This window comes from Lutra lutra, chromosome 5, assembly GCF_902655055.1.
Source record: "Lutra lutra chromosome 5, mLutLut1.2, whole genome shotgun sequence".
Taxonomy (NCBI): Eukaryota; Metazoa; Chordata; class Mammalia; order Carnivora; family Mustelidae; genus Lutra; species Lutra lutra.
Window position 1 is genome coordinate 34,964,177 of NC_062282.1, and position 18,753 is coordinate 34,982,929.

General features: G+C 41.7%; 1 protein-coding gene and 1 non-coding gene across 8 annotated transcripts in view; both read left to right on the plus strand.

Annotated features, from left to right (window-relative positions):
- The first annotated feature begins 205 nt into the window (after positions 1-205).
- Positions 206-18,753, plus strand: part of NNT (nicotinamide nucleotide transhydrogenase) — a 99,527-nt gene continuing 80,979 nt past the window's right edge. The window contains exons 1-4 of one of the 7 annotated variants that reach the window (XM_047729626.1): positions 206-274; positions 8,637-8,837; positions 13,099-13,328; positions 16,250-16,467. In XM_047729626.1, the coding sequence (XP_047585582.1) occupies positions 8,690-8,837; positions 13,099-13,328; positions 16,250-16,467 (596 nt within the window). In that variant the 5' untranslated portion in view covers positions 206-274; positions 8,637-8,689. Of the gene's footprint in view, positions 275-3,826; positions 4,161-4,302; positions 4,463-4,697; positions 4,720-4,842; positions 4,980-8,636; positions 8,838-13,098; positions 13,329-16,249; positions 16,468-18,753 lie in introns of those variants that run through there. The other 6 variants (XM_047729623.1, XM_047729621.1, XM_047729622.1 and 3 more) reach the window with 6 other exon arrangements.
- LOC125101467 (small nucleolar RNA SNORA33) lies at positions 15,490-15,614 on the plus strand. Its single transcript, XR_007127865.1, has one exon. It is a non-coding gene; the product is annotated as a small nucleolar RNA SNORA33 (small nucleolar RNA).

Sequence of the window (18,753 nt, forward strand, 5' to 3'; positions counted from 1 at the left end):
AGAGAGAGAGAGAGAGAGAGTGCATAAGCAGGGGGAGCCGCTGGCAGAAGGAGAGGGAGAAGCAGGCTCCCCGCTGAGCAGGGAGCCTAATGTGGGGCTCCACCCCAGGACTCTGAGATCAGGAACTGAGCCGAAGGCAGATGCTTAACCAATTGAGCCACCCAGGCACCCCTAGCATTCAGTGTTTGATCTCATATCTTCTCAGGCTCAGTCTACATTTTGATTTTTGGCTGTAGGGCACCTCTCTGTGTTGAGGTTCCAAGACAACCTAATGGTGTGTTATACTCTTCTAAAGATTTAATCTTTTTTTTTCTTTTAATAGATTAGGACTCTAAATAGTAAATACTGTCTTTAAGCATTTGTGGGTACAAACTCTCCTAAATTTCAGAGGGCTTAAATTTGGATGTGTTTAAAATTGGATCTATCCAGGGGCACCTGGCTGGCTCTGTCAGTAGAGTGTGGGACTCTTGATCTCGGGATTAGGTTTGAGCCCCATGTTGGGTGTAGAGATTACATAAAAATAAAATCTTAAGAAAAAAATCGGATTGTCCAAATTTAAATGATCAAATATTTATTATTTAAGTTTTTGTTTATTTGTTTAAATTAATTATTATCCAAATCATAGCCAAATCTGTAATTCTGTAAGGAAAATCTACATATATGTGAGAGATACTTTTCTTTCTTTTTTTTCAAAGATTTATTTATTTGAGAGAGAGAGAGAGAGAGAGAGAGAAACAAGTAGGGGAGGGGCAGCTGGGGAGGGAGAGAAGCAGACTCTCCTCTGAGCAGGGAACCTGACATGGGGCTCAATCCCAAGACTCTGAAATCATGACCTGAGCCAAAATCAAGAGTCTGCCACTTAACCGACTGAACCACCCCAGCATCCTCAGAGGGGTGGTACTTCTCTAAATGGGGATTGGGGGCAGAAAAAGCCGGGAAGAAGAAGCAGATATCAAAGTGGACAAAGTCCTCACAAAACCAAAGAGGGAATATAACATTTTTGCAAAAATTGTATACAAGGTATTTTCTAAGATTCAGAAGCAACTAACTTACAAACTTTTGGAACTTAATCCAATTTTCTTTGGAGACTGCTATGAATATTTTGTAATTACTATGTAGGAGAGTGGGGCCTAAAATAGAACCTTCCAAATCACAAATGTTTTCATCTGGAGCAATGGCACCAAGCTATGTTTGACAAATGAGAAGAATGAATTTTAAAAATTATCATATACTTACTGTTTAACAGAAAAAGCGAAAAATGGTATGTCATCTTTGAATCTGTTCTGATGTGAAATAAGAAGGTGAAACTAAATAACCCATTAAGCATTCATTTGAACCAGGATTTCTCAGTTTTAGCACTGTTGGTGTTTGGGACCAGATAATTCTTTGTTGTAGGGAGCTGTCCTGTGTAATGTTGACTGGTTAGCAGCCTCCCTGGTCTCTACCCATTAGATGCCTTCCCTCTGCAGTGTGATGACAAATGTCTCCAGACACAGTGGGATAAAAGTGTCCCCAACTGGAAACCACTGATTTTTGTTTTTTATTTGGAACCACTGATTTTTAAGCCTTGAAAGAGAAAAGCAACAAATATTGGCCCCCGGTGTTTTAAAATGAGTATTTGTTTTCCCCAGTTTGACTGAGATATAACTAATGTGTAGCGCTATATACATTTGAGGCATACAGCATAAGGATCTGACTTATGTATATCATGAAAGAGGCTTAGTCTTAATCCTTACCAATTACTTCTGTCTCATTGAAACGGCTGTATCTTGAACCTTTTTCTTTGGTTACATTTATCATGGTTCATTACACTTTTTATCTTTTATTATTTTTATTTTTTAAAAGATTTTATTTATTTGACAGACAGAGATCACAAGTAGGCAGAGAGGCAGGCAGAGAGAGAGAGAAGGGGAAGCAGGCTCCCCGCTGCCCAGAGAGCCCGGGATCATGACCTGAGTTGAAGGCAGAGGCTTCTTTAACCCACTGAGCCACCCAGGTGCCCCTATTTTTATTTTTTTAAAAGATTTTATTTATTTATTTGACAGGCAGAGATCACAAGTAGGCAAAGAGGCAGGCAGAGAGAGAGGGGGAAGCAGACTCCCTGCTGAGCAGAGAGCCCGATGTGGGGCTCAATCCCAGGACCCTAGGATCATGACCTGAGCGGAAGGCAGAGGCTTTAACCCACTGAGCCATCCAGGTGCCCCATCTTTTATTATTTTTAAAAATTTATTTATTCAAGAGAGAGAGAGAGAAAGCGGAGGGGAGGGACAGAAGGAAGGGTAGAGAGAAACCCAAGCCAACTCCTCATTGAGCATGGAACGCCACTCAGGGCTTGATATCATGACCCTGAGATCATGACCAGATGGGAAATCAAGAGTTGCAGACTTAACTGACTGAGCCACCCAGGTGCTCAAAGCTTTTATTTTATTTTTTTAAATTTATTAAGAGGCGGTGCCTGGGTGGCTCAGTGGGTTAAGCTTCTGCCTTCTGCTCAGGTCATGATCATGATCCGAGAGTCCTGGGATCAAGCCCCATATGGGGCTCTTTGTTCAGTGGGGAGCCTGCTTCCCCCTCTCTCTGCCTGCCTCTGCCTACTTGTGATCCCCCTCTTTTCAAACAAATAAAATCTTTTTTAAAAGTTTATTAAGAGGATTAGAGGGGCACCTGGGTGGCTCAGTCCTTAAGCATCTGCCTTGGGCTCAGGTCATGGTCCCAGGGTCTGGAATGGAGTTATACATCAGGCTCCCTGCTGGGAGGGAAGCCTGCTTCTCTGTCTCCCACTCTCCTTGCTTGTGTTCCCTCTCTAGCTGTGTTTCCCTCTGTCAACTAAATAAATAAAATCTTTAAAAAAATTTGTTAAGAGGATGAGAAAGAGAACACAAGAGTGGGGGAGGGGCAGAGGAAGAAAGAGATTCTCAAGGGGACTCCCCGCTGAGCCTGGAGCAGATGCCAGACTCATTTTCAGGACCCATGAGATCATGACTTGAGCCCAACTCAAGAGTCCTATGCTTAACTGACTGAACCCAGCAGCTGTCCACCGCCCTTATATTTCCTGAAATACGGGGCTTGTGTCCTTTCCTGTCTGTGAACTCTTTCAGAAGAAGGGCAGTGTTTTTCCTTGACATCCTCTGGATGCCAGTAGAAGTTCGTTAGTTGAATGACCTTTTATGCTGATTAAAAGCACCAGATGGACGTCCTTTATTTTAAAATTTATTTATTTGTCAGAGGGAGAGAGAGAGGGAGCAAGCACAGGCTGGGGGAGCTGCAGGCAGAGGGAGAAGCAGGCTCCCTGCTCAGCTCCCTCCATCTGGGCACTCTGGGATCCGCTGGTGACCTAGGGCTGAAGGCAGACTGCAGTGTAAGAGATGTTATTAAAGGAAGGGTTTCTCTGAAGATTCTTTTTAAAGGAATATCTCTGTTTTGCCTATCTTAAATATTTCACTTAAAGTAAAAAGCAGTGATCATGCGGACATTTCACGATGATTGAGCTTTGACTAAGTGAACCATTTTACGTATTTGATTCTTCTCACTTTTAATCAGAAGACACCTGCAGACTAACAGAACTATGTGGAGAGGACAGGCAGGTCCTTATGTTTTGGGGTCCTTTAATAGTTTTGGTGCCATCAACCCAGGCCATGTCCGGCCACTTCATGTCCGTCTCTAGCTGCTGGATATTAATACTACCAGCCGCACACGGCTTTCTCTGGGCCCGCCGTGGGAAGAAGAATACGTAGATGTGTGTTCATTTTTGGGCCTTGACTTCGTTTCCGAGGAATTTAACTCCACCTCCCCGGGCAGAATGCAAAAACAGCGCCCTTCTTCCCGCCCTTCACTACCCCGTGACCTCCTCCCACTTGCCTTTTGGTCCTCTTCTGTTACAGAAGTTCTGATTTTTTCCTAGACAGCTAGAGGGAAGGTACCAAAAGTGGAGTTATATTATCTCTTTATTTGCTCTGGTGGGACGCTGGAGAGGAAATCACACTTGCAGCTGGTTCTCCAGTTACAAATGTAGCGCCGCAAACTTCGGCGCCCGCGCAGGGCTCCAGGTTTGATTGACAAGGACGCGCCGAGGGAAAGCGCGGAGGCGGGGCAGGGGGCCGCGGGTCGAGCCCGAGACAAAGAAGTTTTGGCTGCTACTGAGGAGTGAAGGGCCCCTTGGGGTAACTAGCTTTGAGCTCCCAGGGGGCGTTCGGCGACGTCGTGTTCTTGTCGGGAGCGAGGGAGGCAGGCACCGGGGCCGAGCGGGCTGAGGGGCGGGGTGGGGAGGGGGCGCGGGGCGGGGGAGGGGGCGCAAGAGGGAGTGGGGGGGGGGGGTGCGCCGCCGTCACGTGGCCTCCGCCGCCGCGGGGTTGGGGCTGTTCTTCCGGGTTGGAGGCGCAGAGCGGTGGGGCCCGAACCCGGGTCTGCCAGCGCGGCGTCCCCCGCCGCGTGCCGCCCACGGCCGCCTGGCCTCCCAGCCAAGGTGAGCGGCGCGGCGCGGGCCGCCCAGGGGCGGGATTGGGGCGCAGCTGGGGAGGGGCCGCGGGGGCTCGCGGGGATGGTCCGGGCCCCCGCGGTGGAGACCTGTCAAGAAGCAGAAGGGGGCGGGGTCGGCAGTGATCCGGGTGCGGGGTGCCCCGCGGCGCCCGCAGGCAAGAAGCTTGGGTCCGGAAGGAGAACCGCGCTTCGAGGGCCCTCTTTCCTGTCTCTTGCTGGGGCGACGTGGAAAGGAGTGGCCAGGTGGTTGGGAAACTGGGTACTCGCAGGGGTCAGGGGACTGGCAGCTTTGCAGGTGCAGATCTTGGAGCTTGGGGGGGGGGGCAGCGGCAGTCGTGCGGTGTCATTTCTGCCCGCAAGATGAGAGGAGGAGGGGAGGTCATAGAGGACTTTTGATAGAGGGTGCACCTAGAGAATTGGCAGCTGGACGCCCCGAAATTGTGCTAGAACCTTGAGGGAATTCGGGGTCGGCGATCGGCTGGAGACGTAGGCGAGTGAAAGTTGTGAGTGTGCCTGTCTGTGCGGGCTGATGGTGGTCCGGGCAAACTTCAGCCGGGCAGAGTGGGGCTCGGGGTTGGCGACCGCGAGGAGACAACGGTGGGGGCCGAGCTGATTCGAACCCTGGAGGCGGAATGTCTATTATTCGGCCTCGGCCAATCGGCTCCGGGGGAAGGTTATAAATAGCGGTCCGGTGCAGTTGCTAGCAGCGCGGCAGTTTAGTGGCCGAAGGAGAGGGGCGGTACCGGTGGGTTTGGGCGAGGTCACACTGCCTGCCAGTCTAAGCTTCTGTAGGGTATAGTGTCCTTGGTTGGTATGCTTCGATTTAAAAGCGTGACTTGTTTACGGTTGCAGGCGTCCTTTATTCGCCCTGTTGTGCAGGGCAGTCGTAAAAAGATCGCCTTGTAAGGAGTCTTGTGGGACAGACTCCGTTTGGATGGGGCTTGCATGCTTTTATTTAAAATGCCCCCCTCTTCTCCATCGCACCCCCTTTATTTGCAAACATGGCTATTTAAAAAAAATTTTTATTAAATGGACAGTTTAGGATTACTTTCTTATCGGCAAGTATGCTCAGGCTTTTTACCTTTGCTGATGGAATCAGTTTTCCACAAGGATACACAGCATTTCATTTTCAAAGGAAATTTCCTGAAACTCTGTAGAAAGTGTTCCCTAGATACCTAGGTTTCAGGTTACCTAGCCCTGGTTATTCATTCATTCAGTCAAAAAAACACTTGCTGTTTTCCTACTTTGTGCAAAGCTCTGGGCCAGTTAAAATACCAAAGTGAATAATAATAGCAATTAAGATAACTGTGTCTTTTTAATCTTCACAACCCAAAAAGGGCAGTGCTGTCATTATGTTAAAGGTGAGGATATCAGGTTCAGAGGAGTTAAGTGACTGACTTGCCAAGGACACAGCTAATAAATTGCAGAATGGGGGCTTAAAACCCACAGGTCACCTTGTTAGACTGTAGGCTGCCCTCTCTTTCTGCCCTCAAGAATTTTAGGGAAGATAGTTGTCCAAATCACTTACATTACACTGCTGCATGATATACACGGATGATATACTAATTTTTTTTTTCAATTTTGAGTTGTAAAGCTTTCCCCCATCTCTTCAAAGTCACAGAAGCATGTGGATAATAAAATAGAAGAGAGCTTTTTAAGTGAAGAGAGGGGTAAATGTGACAGTTAAGCTAGTATTCTATATTTGATGGAAACAAGTACCTGTCTGTGATAACACTGTCTCAGATATTCTCTGAATATCTTTCAGGGTCATTTGTATTTGATTTAGGCTTAGTGGTAGGAACCGTTCCTGTCAATAAACTACTTTCTGATCGCTGTCTGGTTACGTTCATAACTTGATTAAGTGGAATTTTTTGGAGAGATCGGCTTCTGAAGGCCTTGTCCTTAACTGATGTCTGATGCCAGGGATCTGTTCAACATCAAATTCCCATTTTCCAAGTAGGCAGGGCAGTTTTTTCCGGATTCCATGAAATAGGACTTCAGCTTTAAGGCATTGTAAAATCTCTTCGTAAAAGTTTTAGAGCTGAATGGGGGGTCTTACAAATGAGCTTTCCTATGTTTTATATATGGGCAGACTGAGGTGCAGAGAGATTCAGGTCAAGCAGGGAGTGAGTGGCAGTGGGTCTGGTTAAACCTCATCAGCCCCACGAGAACAGTGGTTGTTGGGGAGGTGGGATGATCCCAGAAGAGAAACTAGGGTAAGTGGGGAGATTGGAATAAGACTAGGTCATTGGTAATGGTAGGACAAATCTCCCTCAAGGCAAGGATTTTTTATATCTGTATCTTTTATATATCTTTGTATCTCCCTTGGTTCTTGGCATAGATTCACTGAATGTTTTTGAATGTAGGGTTGGATTGCTCTCCATTCTCAGCCATGACTAACCCTACAAGTGACCCATGAATAAATAAGGAGAATATTTATGGGACTCAGGAATGCTTGGGATTGAAATGAAACGACATGTGGAAACACTGAAAATATAAAACCTATTTAAGGGCAAAGCATTATTCATACACATTTCTGATTGCCTGTACCAATCTCGCACGCTTCCCCTTCCTTACCTTTTTTTTGTATTACTTTCTCCATCTTAAATGTTTATTTCTTTTCTTTTTTTGAGACCTGCAGGAATGCATAATCTCCTTCTTTGATTCCTCAAAGAACTTTGGACTTGCCTTACTCTGCTTTGTAGTGTTATTACTTGTTGACTTTTCTTATCTCAAAATGTGTGACCTATTCCAGTTTGATTTTACAGATGCTTCTAACGACTGTGCCTCTGACTAAGCTCTATATACGTGTTTGTTGAATTAAAGGACATTTTAAGAATAAGCACCATCTGGATTAAGAATTTCCATTCCCAGTGTGGCTTTCTGGTATTTGTAAGAAGTTGCTTCAGGGAGTTGTAGCAGCAGTTCTGAGGGAGCTATACCCTTCTTCCTCTGGATGCTGGAAGAATGCTTATGGAGGTCTTCTGGGACTGGGTCCTGGGCCCCATGAGAGCCCACATGATGGTGCAGAACTTTTAAAGTAGTTGGTAGAGTTAGCTGAGCTTGAATGATAGGGTTCCAGATCTTCCACTTTTTCCTGATTTTTAAGGAAAGAAAAGAAGGTTGGGGGTTGGGGGAACATTGGGAATCCAGGAATGGTGGGGGTACTTTCCACATACCCCTGGGGTTCTGCCATGGAGAGCAGTGGAGGGAACCACTGAAGCTTAGGTCATCCAGCCCCGTTAGAGCTGGTGAAGAGTGGCCACTTGTGAGAACACTGATGGAAGAGTTCCTAGTGGCACTCATACTTATAAGCACAAACTTCTGTGATAATGGCATTTTCCTTTCTTTTTAAAAATTGGAGTCATAGCCCACACGTGTTTAATTTTTTTTTTTGGGGGGGGGGAGATTTTATTTATTTATTTGACACAGAGAGAGAGAGTAGGCAGAGGCAGGCAGAGAGAGGGGGAAGCAAGCTCCCCGCTGAGCAGTGAGCCCGATGCATCGCTCGATCCCAGGACCCTGAGATCATGAACTGGGCCGAAGGCAGAGGCTTAACGCACTGAGCCACCGAGGTGCCCCATATTTAATTTTCTTAAGATGTGCCCTTGGCAAACATGCATCTCATGTTCACTTATCTCAATTCAGGGGGTCTTACAGGATAAGCATCTTGCTGTACTGACTAGGTTGCCAGTGTTTTCTGTTCAACATGGTGGCTAAGTAGGTTGCTATTATACAGTATTATAGACATTTTAAGGGAAATTCAAGGGTACCTGTGTAATTTTTGTTGAACATGCAGACTTAGAAGGTAACTTTCCCGTTAGATGTGACTGAACTCTAGCAATTTTCTTTTTTAGCTTTCCAGCTACATTAGGGATCAATTAGACTTAGGTGATTGAGGCTTAGAATTGAATAATAGGTTTAGAACCACAATTTAAGTGGGAAAATGAATTCCAAGTTTTAAATATCTGAGTTGGAAACAAACTTTTGAAGCATCTTCTGTAAGTAAAGGATTCAGCAAATAAATTCATCTTAGGTGCCCACACACAACTTTTATATTCCAAGCTCTTTGAATTAGTATTTTTAAAAATGTTTTTGATGGTCAAATGACAAAGTATGTTTTTCTTAGCACATAAATGCTTTATTTTCTTTCCTTTTAGTGTTTTACTGTCAAGGAAATTTGGCATCCAGAAAGTTGGGAGCTCATACGAACATGGCGAGTCTATTGAAAACCATGGTGACTGGCTGTTCATGTCCGTTACTTAGCAATTTGGGGTCCTGTAAGGTTATACCTGGGAAGAAGGATTTTTTACGAACATTTCATACTCATCAGGCACTGTGGTGTAAATCTGGAAAACCAGGTAAAGTCTCACGTCAATTTATGTAAATCAAACCTTCAAATTGTAGAAGCTAATAGATCTTCTGATGATTGATAAAAGGAAAAATTGGAATGTGATAGCCTGGTGTTTGTGAGTCATTATTTTGCATTAAAGAAAGCCTAAGGAGTGCTTTTTTTATATTTTTCATGTATAGAAGTTACTGATCATCAGTGCTAATAGAAAAGAAAAGAAAATAGAAAAAGAGGAACAATAAACCAGTTGAGTTGTATCCGGGAAGCTATTGCTCAGCGTAAACGTTTCTCCCAGCAGCTCTTCCTCTTTCCTTGTCAGTACTGAGGAATTGTAACATACATGGCTCATCTCTGCTCAAGAATTAGCAACAAGTATATGAATTAATCTGAAGTAGTGCTTCTTAGTTTAGTGAATGGCAACTTCATCTCAGTTGCTCAGTTCAGAAACCTTGGGGTCATCCTAGATCTTCATAGAGGTATGGGTCAGCTCTATCTTGTATTCGAGTCTATTCTCACCATCACTGCTATTATCGTCCTGTTCCATGGCACCATCACCTGTCCCGGGACTACTGTGGTAGGCTTCTAAATGTGCTCTATGCTTTCTGCCTCTGCTCCCACTACAGTCTGTTCTCTACACAACAGCATCATCTTTTAAAAATGAAAGATCATGTACTTTTCTATTCAAAATTTGCCAGTGTCCTAGCCCATGCAGAGTTAAGAGCTGAAGTCTTTCAGTAGCCTACAAGGCCTTCCCTGCTAGGATCCCCACGCTGCTGTTCTAGTGTACAGGCCAAAAGGAGAAGCTAAATGCGGGCTTTCTAAGCTGAGTGAGATCCCTTTATGCACTTTGCACAAAGGCCCTCCTAGGACTCTGTCTATACCTCATTGGCCAAAACTGAGATAGGTGGCCATTATGTGGTTGTAAGGGAGACCTGGACATAAAAGAGGTCCTTTGTTCTAGATGATGACATATTCCACTAAAATTGGCATTTTTAAACTAAGGTGGAAGAACAGGATGGATATTTGGGGGGGGTAACCTGAAGTCTTTGTCACATAGAATAATGCCCTCCTTTTTAAGTTTGTAGGACTCTGCATTTGGGATCCCAACACTGCTATGCTTTTTTAGTTCTTAGGTCTGTCTATCACAGAATTCACAGCCTCTTTTCTTGTTCTCACATGGCAAGTGACTCTTGGCTGGGTACCTGACCCTGCGACTCCTCAATTTTATGTTCAGATTTTTATTTTATTTTAGGTGTTCTAGAAAGCCAAGTGATCCAAGTGTGAGAAAACTGTGTGTAAGATAAAAGTAAGTAACTGCATTGAGGATGTGAGAATTGTCCTTGTGAATAAAGGCTGGACATCAAGATCTCTATAGCAACTATGCAGGAGACTTGTTTATTCAATTTCTGGCTCTTGACTATTTCCTAGATAATTCCTTTTTATATCTAAAAGATAAGGATTCTATTTAAAATATATAACACCACAATTTCATTACCACATTGAAAAGCGTGGACAGTAACCCAGTTAGTATTCATATTTTTTTTCCATTTTTTTTATGGTTGTCTTACCCAAATAATGATCCAAACAAGGTTCGTATGTTGTATTTGCTTGCTACATCTCTTCTTTTGTTCTCTGTGCTTCCCCTTTTCTCCTTTTAATTTATTTGTTGAAGAATATCATTGTTGCCTTGCAGAATTTCACATTCTAGATTTAGCTGACGGAATTCCCTTGGTCTTATTTATCCAGTTCCTCTGTCCCTTGTATTTTCTGTGCCATTTGGCTAGATCTAGAGGTTTGATCAGACTCAGGTTTCCTTTTTTGGGCAGGAATGCTTCATAGGTGATGCTGTATATGATTTATTGCATTACATCAAGAAGATTAATCAGTGAGTTTAGATGTTGGTATCCATCTATTAAGAAGTTCCCATCAGTGTTTCATTCAAAGGCTATACAGCTGTTTAATGATCATTAACTAAATCCATGGTTTCATGTGGGGTTTTAAAATGGTGATAATGCTATCATTTTATCTCCATTTAGAGCTAGAATTTTTCTGTAAGAAAAACTTTTCCTCTATTATTTAGTTACCCTGAGGTTGCGATGGTGAAGTGGGATGAATGTTGGATTCTGTCTCATTATTCACTAGTTTTGGTAATGAAGTGGGATGAATGTTGGATTCTGTCTCATTATTCACTAGTTTTGGTAATAATGTCTTGGTACCCTTAAGTATTAGTTGTCTATTTCTGCTGTAACAAGTGATCACAAATATACTGGCTTCATATGACACAAATGTATTGTCTTGCACTCCTGGAAGCCAGAGTCTAGAATGGCTCTCACTAGGTTTATATCAGGGTGTTGGCGGGGCTGTATTCCTTCTGGAGGCTTTAGAGGGAGGTCTTTTTCCTTACCTTGTCCAGCTTTTGGAAGCTGCTTGCATTCTTTGGCTTGTGGCCCCCACTTCCATAGCATCTTCAAATTACTGTTTGACTCTGACTCTTCTGCCTTCTTTTTCCATAGTTAAGGACCCTTGTGAGTGCATCGGGCCCACCCAGAAAATCCAGGATAATCTCCTTGTTTCAGGGCCACTTGATTAGCAACCTTAATTCATCTGCTACCCTGATTCTCCTTTGGTGTGTATCCTAACATATCCACAGGTTCTGAGGATTAGACTGTGGCTATCTTTGGGAGACCGTTACTCTGCTTTCTACACATCTGCTAAAGTTGGCCAGTGAAGCTTTTAAAAAATACTTGTTTTTTGAGTATCATGACTAACTCACTTGGATGTGTTTTATTATATTGCAATTAATTATTCTCTTTCCTGCTCAGATTGCTTCTTATTTGGCCAAGTGGATGCCCTTTCAGGTTGGCTCCTAAATCTTCCTTCATCTTTGGTAGCTTCCTTGACTTACGGTGTATAGGGCCTAGGTAATCTGAGGTTGTCAGATAAGTAAACTCCAAATGTGATTTAACTTTGCACATCCATGCAAAATATTTTCCAGCTTTCTATTATTTTCCTCCCTCTTCTTCAAGTAGAGGGTAAGATTCATCATATTTTTGCCTTTGGCTTACTATCAGTTATTACTGCTTATGGAGTATGGGGTCTAAGACTGTGATCAAGTGAAGGTATTTTTAGGTTGACTTCATTTCTCTAAGGCCTCATGTAATGATTATTGTTATTCTGTGGAGATAATTTTTTTATTATGTATATTTAGAGTTTAAGTTGTTAGAGTAGATTTCCAAACTTTAGTAAAACGTATAGAAGCAGATCTTTATTAAAAAAAAAAAATCTATTTATGCCTGCATGTTGAGTAAAACAACAGAAGAAACTAATCTACTTTAGCTAAAGCTGTTCAGAACCATCTATAAATACTTTACGTATATCATACAGGCTGTTTTGGTTTGCAAGGAACAGGATCCCATTAGGATATATTTTGTGATGAGGGTTTATTGTATGTGTTCTTGTTCTTGTTCGTATACTTCTTGGAAAAGTAGAATGTTCTTCTGGATTTCATAGCTATGGCTCATCTTTCCTCTTGTATCGCCACTCCTGATGTTTCTACTGCTGTTGCTGTATACCTCCCTTTGATTACCTCATGACTGCTTACAAATAGCTTCTGTACCACTTACTCCCTCTTTCCTTTTCTGTGACTCTCAGACTCCCTGAGAAAGAACCTGACTGGATCATCACAGGCCAACATAGAGTGTCCTTGGGCAGTTCCTGTGTAAGTCACATCAGAGGCGTCTGGCCTGTAGACTGTTATCTTTGACCCAGCTGTGGATCCCTGGTCTGATCAGCTGTGGCCAAGAATGTAGGGTCTCAGGATACAACCTTGGAAATCTGTGAGGTATTTCTTGTGGTCAAATTGCCAGGAAGGAAACTCTTGTGTGCGGCAGGCCACCAAAATGTCTAGTATAGGGTAGTTCTTCAAAACAGCAAATTACTTCTGTCTTCCTTAAAGGTAAGGACAAGGAGACCATAAATCCCAGAGGGGTAGTTTGAAGAGTGGAATTTGCCTATTGATTGATTTTTCACAACCCATTTCCCCCACTAAGGCTAAACTAATCTAGTCATGTGCCTTGAAGAGAGCCATTTGGCTAAATGAAATATTTGGGTATTTTCTGGGGAGCGGGCATAAATATTTTCCATCATTGATAAAAAAAACTCAGTGTGACTATGAAGTGGGAACATTATGTTGAGCTGTAACTTGTATGTGTAGTATATTTTGAACAAACTGCCTATTTTTGTTTTTATGTTGTTTTTTTTTACCTTTGTAGGAATTCCATATAAACAACTGACTGTTGGCGTCCCCAAAGAGATTTTCCAAAATGAGAAGCGGGTGGCCTTGTCTCCTGCTGGTGTTCAGACCTTGGTCAAGCAGGGCTTTAGTGTTGTCGTGGAATCAGGTGCTGGTGAAGCTTCCAAGTTTTCTGATGATCACTACAGAGCAGCAGGTGCCCAGATCCAAGGGGTGAAGGAAGTGCTGGCTTCTGATTTGGTGGTCAAAGTAATTATTCTTTTCCCCCCTCATTTATGGCATGCTGACTTTTAAAAAACTTTTCATAAGAAAATTATATTACTTTATTGCTATGTTGCTTCATATTTTCAAACAATGTCTTTTCTCCGAGAAATCCTTGCATGTTCTGAATATTCTTCATACTCCAGTAGAACTTTTATCAGCCAATGTGATCCATGGTTAACCACGAGGGGGAGAAAGTGATCTTCCTTTTTACATTTGTGTGGGAATTCCCTTCTTTTTGGCTGGGGAGAATTTGCACTTCTGGTTCATATATATCTAAAATACCAACAGGTGAGTATTTAACTGCTACTGGAATAGAAAAAAGGCATGGAATTCCTCCTGGGACTGAATGTACAGTGATGTTCTGATACATAGAAGGAACAGTGAGGTAATTGACATAAATGCTATTTCTAGAGAGGGCTGCGCTGCCCTGGATAAAGCAACATGGGGCTGAGTGGAGAGTAGTCATACCTACTTTAATAAAAGGTTTTATTTTTTTTTTTATTTTTATTTTTTTAAAGATTTCATTTATTTATTTGACAGAGAGAGATCACAAGTAGACGGAGAGGAAGGCAGAGAGAGAGAGAGAGAGGGAAGCAGGCTTCTTGCTGAGCAGAGAGCCCGATGCGGGACTCGATCCCAGGACCCTGAGATCATGACCTGAGCCGAAGGCAGCGGCTTAACCCACTGAGCCACCCAGGCACCCCTAAAAGGTTTTAATATACAATAGAATCTCTGTGCTGAAGAACTTTAGATGTAAAACCTAAAGTAAAAATTCATATAGAGAAAGGAAGAGATTGCATCCCAAGTCTAGCGGAGATAATTACTAGAGGGGAGCATTAACTTAAATCCTAAGCCTTCTGCAACCAAAACAAGGAGGAAAATAGGGATCATAGAAGCATGATCATTAGGCTGAAAGAAGCTCCTTCCTTTTTCAGGAAACACGAGCTGTGTGTGTATGTGTGTGAGTATGTGCGTGTGTGTGTATTAATTTTTTTTTTAAAGATTTTATTTATTTATTTGACAGACAGAGATCACAGGTAGGCAGAGAGGCAAGCAGAGAGAGAGGAGGAAGCAGGCTCCCCGCTGAGCAGAGAGCCTGATGTGGGGCTCCATCCCAGGACCCTGGGATCATGACCCGAGCCGAAGGCAGAGGCTTTAACCCACTGAGCCACCCAGGCACCCCTGTGTATTAATTTCTAAGATGAATCAGTCACATAATTTTTTTCATAATCTCTACTGAATAACATGGGTAGAGTCTTAGTGATTTTTGCAGAAGACACAAAATTTTTTGCTATAGACGTTAATAGTAAAATTTATGGTACATAGGTAAGTTGCAATTCAACTAAAGCTTTTAGAATGTTTAGGTGGGGAGATGCTTGGTGATATACTTAGTATATTAAAAGAGCTTAGATAGAAAAATAAGTATAATCCATTCCAATATCTGCTCTAGGGATCAAAAACTTTTGAGACATCCCACAATAAAGGGTTGGTAGGGTACACATAAGTTTTGAAATGCTTTGTGTTCTTATTAGAGACTCAGTGTGTAGGAGCATGTTAAAAGCATTGAGAAACCTTATAATATTGAAACTTATATAACTCTGTGCTTGCATTAATAAACTACTTGGCTTTGGGACCTATTTTTTTTTTAATCAAGCCTTTACTATCTTGTGGAACTAGTGATCTAAAAAGCACATTCAGGGAAACATTCTATTGACTTAAATCACTCAGATGCCAACTGTTTCAGCTGAGCATTTGATAGGGGCTAGGAGCATTAATGCAAAGTTGTCCTCTAATTTTTATTAAATCTATATTATAGATTCTCACTGAGGAAAAATAGACCTTGCCAGAGAGTCTTAATTAAGTCCAGAACCTTAATTAATTAATTAAAATCACATGCATCACTAGAGCAGCAACTGACATGGGAGTAACCAATAAAGGTGTCTCATAGGTAAATTGAGATGAAATGCTGTGGAATGAAAGTATTGACCCAGTGTCCGTGTTTCTGTTTCCTTTTAAAATGTAAGTCCCGGAGCTATTGTTTTCTGGGCTTACTTGCCTAAGAACACGGCTGCGAAATGAGAGCTAATGAAAGGATACATGTTAATTGGAGACTGATTTTTAAACTTGGATATAAAACACATTTTAAAAGCCAGCCAATGAATTGGCTTACCTGAATGCCTGCTGGAACTTCGAAAAAGCTGGTGGTAGTAAGCCATGTTACCAGCCTTACAGACATTGAAGTCATTAAGGTCCCTGAAAATGGCTATAAGAAATTAAAAAAAAAGAGAGAGAGAGAGAAAAGCCACATTTTAAAAATCTTTTTAGGTGGAATTAAAAAAAAATGTGGTTTCAGAACATGGACATTTGAAACTTCCTAACATATGGTGTGTATGTTCATTGACTTATTTGATACTTCTTCCCAGGACAGAGTTGCTTTTTGCTTAAGTGCAATTCAGCAAGGCTACTAGTTTGAATAGTGTTCATCCATAAATATTCCCCTGGAATTTTAAGGTGACATAAATCTATAGGGATGACAGTGGAGAGTTTAGGTTATACTGTTCTTATCTTCTTGCCACTCCAGATGTTTGTGCTTGCCAAAATTTGCAAGAATCAAAGAACACACAACAAAAAATCCCTGTCCATTTTTTCTAATAGCTCTTAATCTTACGAGAATAATAGTATGCTCTGTACTCAGACCAGTTCATAGGTCATCAATCAGAGGACAGATGGCAAAGATCTTTGTGTTCCTTACCTCATTTAGGAATTTAATCAGAAATTTATTGCTGAAAGATGACTTCTGGAGTGTTATTTTAATTATGGCATATTATTTACATTGTCCTAGTTACTTAAAAATATGATAAAGATATTTACATTTTTAATCAGTGATGTGACTTTTTTCCCCTCAGGTGCGAGCCCCCATGGTTAACCCAACCTTAGGTGTTCATGAAGCTGACCTTTTAAAGACATCAGGAACACTGATTAGCTTTATTTACCCAGCCCAAAATCCAGACTTGCTAAATAAACTTTCTGAAAGAAAAACTACAGTTTTGGCAATGGACCAGGTTCCAAGAGTCACAATTGCTCAGGGATATGACGCGCTAAGCTCCATGGCCAACATTGCTGGGTATGTCGATTCTTTTCCATTTCAGTTGAACAAAAGTACAGTGGTGCTCTGGAAACATTCTCATTGTAGCTCTTCTCTCTTACAGGGATCTTACCTGTAATCATTGTTGGAGATCACAGCTTTTTGAAAGTTTGCTTATTTTTAAGGCTTGTTTTATTTTTTCACAGTTATAGGAAATGACTTTTCATGTTATAGTCCGCTCTGCACCCTTTTTTAGTCTTCATAGGTAGAAACCTTATTTCCTTGCACTGAGCAAATGATTATGAAATTATTTGTATGAAGAATAGACTCTCTTCTACATATGTGTGGATACATGAAATGCCTATTTTTAGATATGTTGTGATTTGTGATATGTTGAGATGGCTATTTTTTTTCAAGTTTTATTGAGAGATGATTGACTTATAACCTTGTATAAGTTTAAGGGATAAACATAATGATTTGATATATCAGTATCTTGTGAAATGATTACCACAGTAAGTTTAGTTGATATAAATGGCTATTTTTATAGGTAAAAAAAATGGTTGGATATTGGCAGTTTCATATGGTTCAACCTAATGTATACATGTTAGTATTTGCCATTTTAATTAGGTTTTACTTAGGTAAATTCATAAACTATTTAATGAATACGGACAATGTCTGGACTTGAAGAAGTTTCATTTGCTGTCAAAACCCACATTGCTAACTGAGGGCTAACGATGTCCTCTTATCTTTGCCTGCCACTCATATGTTCCCCGGGTACTGGCTGGAGTGCTGTGTAGAGAGGAGACTAAGGCATTTTCTGCTCGGAGGAATGTGGCTCAGACTGAGGAATCGTGCCTGCCCTGGGGAGGGATGGGAGTAGCTGTATGAGTGTAGCCTATTGCTGACTTTGCTAGAGAGTGGGAAAAATCTGGAAATAGATGATGCTTCTGAAATCCCCTCCTCTAAGAGACTAGTTGAATTAGGTTTTAAGCATGAAAACCATTGGTAGTGACAATTTGCTAATATGAATGAGGCACCAACAGATGAAAATGGTTAAATAAACAGTGCTTGAAAGCGAGACTAACTTGAATAAAGCTTTTTATGGCCTTACACACAAGCTGTAGTTTTTCTTAGGTTTTATATCTTAGATGTAGTGTGTCAAATAGGCCAATAGAGCAAATAGATTCTACTTTGGGTTTCAACTGTCCGTTTTTTATAGAAAAGCGGAAAACAGAATGGACAAATTAAAAACACATTTTGTTATTCTTACTATAATATGGCAAATGGTTGGTTTGGAAGATGATTTTTGTGATATAAAGTATATACCAAAGGACAGAATTTTTGCCATATTATTTAGTTTGTAGAAAAGTTACATTAGGTATTGTGGGACTAAAAATTTTCTGTAGAATGGCTCTAGATCAGTGGTTTTTAACTATGGAATCTTTTGAGCAAATGAAATATTATGAGGTGATATTAACAAATCCAGGAAGATCAGAGTGGCCTTTCTTAAATTGAGGGATGAAGGGGTGTCCAGAAACATGTTTATTCTCTACCCTTCCTGGAATGGCTCCAGAGCTGGCTGAAATTTGAACCTTTGGGGATTTATGGGGCACAGTGTAAAGAATCACTCTCTTATGTCCTGATCTGATATATACAAAGGGCATAGTTGTAGGTGAATGTTCTGGTATACTTATCCGCACAGTATGTGACAAATCACTGTCTAACTCACACACATAGCCATGTTACAGCGAGGACACACTCCTTCCAGTTCACTGATGTTCTTCTGGGCTATTTTGTTCTCATCAAAAAAAGGACAAACTGTCACTACTTTTCCCCCCATCAACGTTTTCTTGTACATTTCCTGTGTGCTCCATCTCATTTTTGTTATTTTTTTTCAGCATAGCAACTGAATCTTTTGAAATATTCCAGTGTCTTACAGTGGCCTTTGAATCTTTATTATGTTTGCTTTTTGAAAATTTCTATGACTTGGATTCAAAAGTAAGACTAGCAAATAATGTAATCTCTAAAATACTGTTTTCCTGCTATAATAATATTTAACTTAAAGTAATAGTGGTTACCATTTTTTTTTTTTAAGATTTTATTTATTTATTTGACAGACAGAAATCACAAGTAGGCAGAGAGGCCGGCAGAGAGAGAGAGAGAGAAGCAGGCTTCCCGCTGAGCAGAGAGCCCGATGCGGGGCTTGATTCCAGGACCCTGGGATCATGACCTGAGCCGAAGGCAGAGGCTTTAACCCACTGAGCCACCCAGGCGCCCCTAGTGGTTACCATTTTATACTTTTGCATCCATTATCTTATCAAGTAT